This window comes from Trichosurus vulpecula, chromosome 2 (assembly GCF_011100635.1).
Source record: "Trichosurus vulpecula isolate mTriVul1 chromosome 2, mTriVul1.pri, whole genome shotgun sequence".
In the NCBI taxonomy this organism is placed as follows: domain Eukaryota; kingdom Metazoa; phylum Chordata; class Mammalia; order Diprotodontia; family Phalangeridae; genus Trichosurus; species Trichosurus vulpecula.
This window is the reverse complement of record NC_050574.1, coordinates 180,681,257-180,688,890: the sequence shown is the minus strand read 5'-3', so window position 1 is coordinate 180,688,890 and position 7,634 is coordinate 180,681,257. Positions and strand designations below refer to the sequence as shown.

Sequence of the window (7,634 nt, the reverse complement as noted above, 5' to 3'; positions counted from 1 at the left end):
GGACTGTTCTTCCAGTGCCTAGTACTCTCCTGGTACGTTCAGGAAAGGTTGCTGCCCGCCGGGGTCTGTTTCCCAACCCCTTTCCCAGGGACGATCCTGGGTGCTGAGCCTGGGCGCAAGCTTGCGCTGCTCGGAGTAGGGAAAAGAGAAAGGTCGCCACTCCCTCCCTTCCCCAGACCGCAGTCCGGCACTCAGCGTACCCGGGCTGGGGGAAGCAAGCGAGGCAAAGGGCTGGCCGTTGTTGTTCTCGCGAGACCAGCGGCGACGGGGACGGGAGAGGCGGCGGGGGCGGGAGAGGCGGCGGCGGCGGAGGTATCTCCGGGGTGGCTCCTCAGAGTTCCTCGATCGGGAGGCAGTTAAAGTCCTCGCGCTGACACTTCCGCGAACATGGCGGCAAGTGCGCGGAGAGCGGCTTTAATCGCGATTTGGAGCAGCCGTCTGCGTCGTGGCCTCGCCGAGGGCCGGCAGGCGCTTCCCCGGCCAGGCCCTGTGGCTGTGGCTGTAGCGGGGGCAGCGGTGGCAGGAGTAGGGGCTGTCTGGTACAAGGGACGCCTGGACCTCCGAGCGGGCGATCGCCTGACAGTCTTTGCGCAGGTAAGGCTGAAGACCCCAGCGGGAGAGGAGCCGCCCTAGGGGCGGGGCGTGAGGCGAGGGGCGGGGCCTAAAGGGCGGGGGCTACGGGGGAAGGCGCTGTCCTTCCTGCTCCCTGCCCCTAGGTAGGCTCTGAACTAATGCTTTGCTGACTGACGGTTGGGGCGCTGGTTGAGTCCCTGTGACGGACTAGAAGGGGATTAGGAAATAAGGCAAAAGAGGGTGACGGTTTTGGACGTCTAGGGTAAACCCCCCCCAAGCTCGCTAAACCTGCCGAGAACCCCGGAAATGCTGTATTTCTTTTTAGTCTTTTTCTCACTCCCACCCCCACCCCCAACCCCACCCCCTGCGTCGGGTCTGGGGTCTCTGACTCCTTGAGGAGCAGGGGTGGAAAGAGTAATAAGAATCCTTTTATAGGCTGGTGGTTTCTGAAAAGTACGCAGAAGTGCAGGGAGTCATTCATTCAGAGTTGAAAGTATTTGAAATCCACCCACCTCACCCCTATTCCCAGAATTCCCTTAATCCGCGAAAATGACACCACAGGTTCTGTCCGCGATGTTCTACAGTGTTTCCCTGCGGGTGGAGTACCAAAATCTTTGCTCGGAAAGAGGCTGCGCCCTTGTTAAGTTCTGAAATAGTCCAGCCTAATAGGGCTTATTATATAAATGTTATTCATATATTTTCCAAATCCAAATGTGTGGTGTTTTTTAATGGAAAAAAAGTCAAACCTGCTGACTGGATAAGGGAGTATGGAAGTGTACAGGTTGCCCCAAAAGTCTTAGCGAAGTTTTAAACTAGGTTGAGGTAGCTAAATGACGTTGTGTTGTCGCACAGGCCTAGGGTCGGGAAGGGGAATTTTCAGCTCTAGCACGCATCTCAGACACTTACCGTGGACAAGTCACTTAACCTCTGCCTCAGTTACCTTATCTGGAAAATAGGGGTAATAGCACCTACTCCCCAGGGTTGCTGTAGAGATAAGATGAAATGATGTTTGTAAAATACTTTACAAATCTTAAAGCACTATATAAAGGCTAATTATAGTCATTATTATTATAACTGCACTAAGACTTTGCGATTTCTGTATATTTGTAAATGGTGATGGAAAAAAAACAAAGAAAAATGAAAGTTTTTAAAACAAAACGTCAAATTTTTTAATTATGCTCCTATGAAAATTATTAAATATAATATAAATCTCTAGGCTGAATAGGAATGTAAGACTAAACAACCTCCTCTTCAAGTTCATCCCTTTAAGTCAGGACTTAGAGCTTAGAGGTCATCTAGTCCAACTCCCTTTTCATTGGAGGAAATCCAAAGAAGCAGAGTGACTTACTCAGTCACACAGTAAATGGTAGAGCTAGTATTTAATATTTTCTGACTCCAACTCCAGTGTTCTTTCCCATATATTCCAGAGCTCATCATAATTATTACAAAATAGTATGAGGACAGGATGTACTATAAAACTTTTGAGGAAGTAGTGACTTGATAGCATTTTTATAGGCTTCTGACAAATATGTGTGTTTCCTTGATTAAAATTTTTATGTATTTTTTTCTTTGGAGGTTTTAAAGTTAAAATGCAAATTTTCTAATTTGCTTTCTTTTACATAGCCTTTAGATTTATTTGGTACTTGCCTCACAAAAGCTTAGGGACTATTCAAAATAAAATAGATTTAAAAGCAGGACATTCATATTCAAGTAATCTGGCAAATGATAATTTGGCATTGTTGTAGTACACCATCACATAGGTAAACAATGTATAGTTCTCCCCCATTTCACATTTGTGAGCATCATTACCAGTTGTGGAAAAGGGAAGTAACAGTGATGCCCAAGAAAACTATTTAACAACCTTGTGGCATGATTAGCATTTTAGACTTATAACTGGTTTTTCTAATTGACATCTCTCTTTTCCAGTTTATTCAGTCTATACAAAATAATACAAAATCAGGAACAAGTGAGGATAAGGGTAAACTATATCAAAATGAAAAGACTACATGTTAACTATGTTAACTTGTTGAAGGAGGAATATACTTAGAATTTCTAACTGGAGAATTTGTGGGCTGTATACCTGAATATGTTGTTTTTTTCCTAATCGACTTTTTTTTTTCCCACTCCCCGTAGTGAGTGTAGGTTGCCTTCTACAGTAATAGAAAGGTTTAGAAGAAGGGTGGCTTTGGAAGGAAAGATAATAAATTGTTTTTGAATATTTTGAATTTGAGATGATCTATTAGACACTCATTTGAGATGTCAAAAAAGTCATTGCTGATGTGAGACTGAAGGTCAAGAGAGAGGTTAGTGCTGGGTATGTAGACCTGAGAATCATCTGCATAATGATGATGATTAAACCCATGGGAGCTGATGAGAGAACCAAGTGAATTAGCATAAACCAGGAGTTCTTAACCTGGAGTCTGTGAATTTGTTTCTTTAGTATTTTGATAATCATGTTTCGATATAATTGGTTTTCTTTGTAGTCCTATATATTTTATTTTATGCATTTAAAAATATTATTCTGATAAATGGTCCTTGGACTTGAACAGGCTGCCAAACAGGGCCATGACACACACACAAAAGGTTAACAATTCCTATTCTGGAAGGAGAAGACCTAGAATAGAGCTTTGGGGCAGGAGTTAAGGACCAAGAGAAAGAGTGTGAGCCACATACTAAAACTCATTGAGGAAGGAAAGAAAAAGTTCTTGGTGGATAGTAATGACCACCAGGATCTGGATTAGATGATAAATTTGAATAGAGTGAACATCAAAGGGAGGCAAGGTTGCTTAGTGTTGTTGGTAGAGGGAGAGTCTAGAAGTGGCAATGGAGAATAAGGGGAATTCATTCTCCCCTACCACAACCAGTGAATCATGGGATATGACCTAAAACAGTAGTTCTCAAATGTTTTTGTGTCAAGGCCCCTTTACACTCTTAAAAAATTATTGAGGACCCCAAAGAGCTTTTGTTTATATGTGTTATACCTATCAATATTTACCATATTAGAAATTAAAATATCTTAGTACTGTTGATCTTACTAACTACATCCCCCTTCAGACTACACACTGACCTAAAATACCACCAGTCCTGGGATAAAGTATTATCAACATGGAGCCAGGTTTCACTGAGTGCCAGAAGATAGAAAGAGTGATAATAAAATTAAAGCAGGTTTTTTGATTACAGAGCAGGTTTTCCAAAGAGACAGGCAGATCTAATGTGAGACTTTGTAGGGTGGTAGAGTTAGAATTGAGGGGGATAGGAGTAAGGAGTGAATAGTTGAGGATGAAATTGGTAATTCAACAGCTGTAGTTGAGAATCACTGTGATGAGGAGAGCATGAGGAGGTAGGAATATGTTCACCATTGAGGAATGAGTCCAAGCAGATTATCTATATCCATGGTTACAGTGAGGTTCATTCTGCCCTTCTTTCTCATGAATACTGACTTCCACTTCTGAACAATAAGGTATATTCTTTGGAAAGGAAGAGTCTTTAAAAGAGAAGTAAAAGGAATCAGTAAACATTTTCAAAATAAATGCTGTTATAAATATTTTTCCTATTTTCAATGTGTTGTTTTTTACTTAGCCTTCCTAGGAAACACCTATAAATTTGCTTACATCTGAAAGTTTTTTTTCCGCTAAAAATTTTCTTCATATACTTCTTCTGGATTTTGTCTTTGGCCCTTGGTTGGGGAGGAGGTGCGGGGGCGGGGTAGACAGGGCATGCGGCACGCGGCAGAAAAAACCAAGACAGTGTAGACAAGAACTTTGATACTTCTTAGCACCTGCTACTATCCTCACCTGATATCTTGTTGAGTATCATTAAGAGAGAAATAATTAAATATGCTTATGGTGAAACATTTATGCTCTCAAAAAGTTTAATGAGGTGATAGCAACTTGCATTAAATGTCAGAACACGTTCCTCGTAATGATACAGTAAGGGACTATTGTACCTATTTTAAATATAAAGTGAAGCTTGAAATTTTCCTGTGGTCCTATGCTGAGTCCATGCTTTCTGTATTGCCAGAGCCACTCTTTCCTTTGCCCCATCCACCAAGAGGAAAATCCGAACAAATCCAGTGAAACACTTATTTTTGGTAACACATCAAAATATCAGCCAATGGGGGACATTTGGTTTTGGATTTTTTTTTTTTTTTACTAGTAGGAAATGTGATATGAAGTACCTTCCTTCTGTGACTAGATTTCATTAAGTACTCCACTCCTGACAGCTTTTGATGACAGGAAACAAATCTTCAGATTTCTCCACCACTCCCTTTGCCTATTCACAATTAGTTGGGAATGCATGTTAAATTTGTATAATTATCCAAGGTAATAAGTAGATAGGAATGGTATAGATAATAGTATTGCATGTAATTTGAAACCTTCATTTTAGTGGATAGTCACTATCAAATCTTTCTTCAGCTAATAAGATATCATAATATTTGACAGAAATGAAATTCCCCTTTGTGCTTTTTTCTTGCTCATACATGGCCAAAAGATAGGAAATAGGAGAAAGGAGATAATCTGTAAATGGATCTTTGCAGTGAATAATATGATTATATGGTAGCTCTTTAAATTCTGTATAAAGCCACAGAAAAGGAGTCACGTGAATCAAAAAGAAGTAAAACAAAAAAGTTTTACCAATCTAAATTTTTTTTTTTCAAGGTCTTGTAAGGCATTAATCCTTTCTGGTCTTGACTGTTTCTATCCTCTAGCTTTTGTTCTTTTTTTAAACATTTCCTTGTTGTTCTCTCTCCCTTAGGTTTTATATTTTATTATTATTTTGACAGATTTATTTTGTCCTAGAAGGTTTGGTTTTTTTTTTTTTTGCAGCGAATTCAATTCAGCAGGTATTTATTAAGCACCTACTAGTGCCAAGTGTTGGGGATAAAAACAATAAAATGAAATATCTCCTCTCTTTAAGTAGCTTCCATTGGCCTTGTGGAAAATAGTAAGTATACAGAGAAGTAAATACCAAATGTATACAAAATATACAATAGTTTTTGGATAAAGGGCACTAACAACTAGGGATTCAGGAAAAGCCTCATGCTAAGACATGACACTAGAAGGGAGCTCAAAAATCCAAGAGGTGAAGGAGAGAAGGGACAGCCTATGCAAAGGCTCCGAAAGAGGAGATGAAATGACATATTTGGGGAATGGTAAGTAGACCAGTTTGTCTAGCATTTACAGTATGTGAAAGAGAATAACGGGAAATCAGTCAGAACAATAGGCTAGAACTTGATTGTGAAGGCTTTAAGTGCCAGACAGGGGAGTCTGTATATATTTTATCCCAGAGACTATAGAGGAGTGACTGGTCAGACTTGTGCTTTAGGAATATTATGTTTCAAGTTGTGTTTGGATCTTGACTTGAGTTTAGATCAGAGAAAGTCTGAGAGACTTGAGGCAGGGAAGACAAGTAGGTGAAAGGTGATGAGTGCCTGAACTAGGATGGTTGCTTTGTCACTGGAGAGAAGGGAACAGGATATAGAGGTAGAATCCACAAGATTTTGCTACTGATTGGGTTGGTGGAGGAAAATGAATAGTTAAGGATAGTTGAGATTATGAACCTGTATGACCAGAAGGAGAGGGTGCCCTTGACAGAAATAGAAAAGTTAGGAGGACTGCTGAGTTCAGAAAGAAAGAGAGAGCCCTTTTTTTGGAGTTGCAGAGTTTGAAATGCCATTGAGACATCCAAATGGAAATAAATGTTCAGCAAGCAGTTGGTGATGCAGACCTGGGGCTTAGGAAAGAGATTAGAACTGGCTCTGTAAATTTTGGAGTTATATGCATAGAGATGATAGTTGAATTTGTGAGAGCTGATGTAATCACATTTTTGAAAGTAATTTTACACTTAATATTTAATTTGATCCTCATGGAACCCTATGTAAAGTGGGTATTATTCCTTTTTTTAACAGATAAAGAAATAGAGACCTACATAGGTCAAGTAACTTGTTCAAGATGTTTCTAAATCAGTGATGTGGCTAATATATGTCATTCCCAGTGTGGAAAACAAATTAGGCAGTATATTAGTTGTCTATCTAGCCAAGACTCACTGACTTCAGGTGGTACTCTCTATAAGGCCTACTAAATGACACTGAGAAAATCTGACTGAGGGAAAGAATCAGGGTGATATACAAAATCCATCAACCCCCATCCCTTCTTCTCTCCATAAGAGAAGAAAAACCTGGGTAATGCCTGGGGAAGAGGGTAAAAACAGTAGCAGCATCCCAGGGTGAGCAGAACAGCTTGGGAGGAAACAACCCAGAGCTGGCCCATCCTATCCCCAAAAACCAAAGAATTTCAGAACTGGAAGGAACCTTACTTATAACTCTTTTAGTTGAACCTTCTCATTTTACAAAGGAGGAAACTGAGGCCTAGGGTGGTAAGTGATTTGCCCAAGATCACACATCAAATTAATGACGAAGGAACGGGAAGCCATTCTACTAACTCTCCAATCCAGTATGCTTTCTATCATGCTATTGTTTCCTCCTCTGAAAGAGGCTGGTCCCCTGGGTACTTGTATTGCTGGCTTTTGAAGGCAAGGGAATCCCTGTTGCCATTAGGATAAAGTATAAATGTATAAGCTTTTGATTTTAAGCCCTTCACAGTCTAGCTCTAATTTGCCTTCCCGCTTTTCTTGGATGTTACTTCCATTCATACAGTCTGGGTTCCAGCCAAACCTATTTTCTCTTCATTCTTGCCTGGAATACAATTCCTCCTCACTTCCATTTCTAAGATCTTTAAAGGCTCATTTCATATGCCCACCTTCTACAAGAGGTATTTTGTGATCCTGCTAGTTCTTAGTATTCTTCCTTCTCAAATTATTTTATATTTACATATTTGTTTACGTAGGTTCATAGATTTAGAGATGGAAGAGCCATAGATTTAGCTCCAACGCCTTCATTTTACACAATGAGGGACCAGGCCTAAAGGGGGTAAAGTAACTTACCAAGGGTCACACAGGTAGCAAGTAGCAGAAGGGTGATTTCAAAACAGTCCTGTTTTCCTCTGACTGTGTCCAGTATTCTTTCCATTCTACCAGTTGCCTCCTATGTTGTGTGTAGAATG

At 40.6% G+C, this 7,634-nt stretch overlaps 1 protein-coding gene across 1 annotated transcript in view; it reads left to right on the top strand.

The window, feature by feature from the left end:
* Positions 1–335: 335 nt before the first annotated feature.
* Positions 336–7,634, top strand: part of MICU2 (mitochondrial calcium uptake 2) — a 166,939-nt gene continuing 159,640 nt past the window's right edge. Inside the window, 1 exon segment of the mRNA XM_036747578.1 lies at positions 336–594. Within this exon segment, the coding sequence (XP_036603473.1) occupies positions 388–594 (207 nt within the window). The 5' untranslated portion in view covers positions 336–387.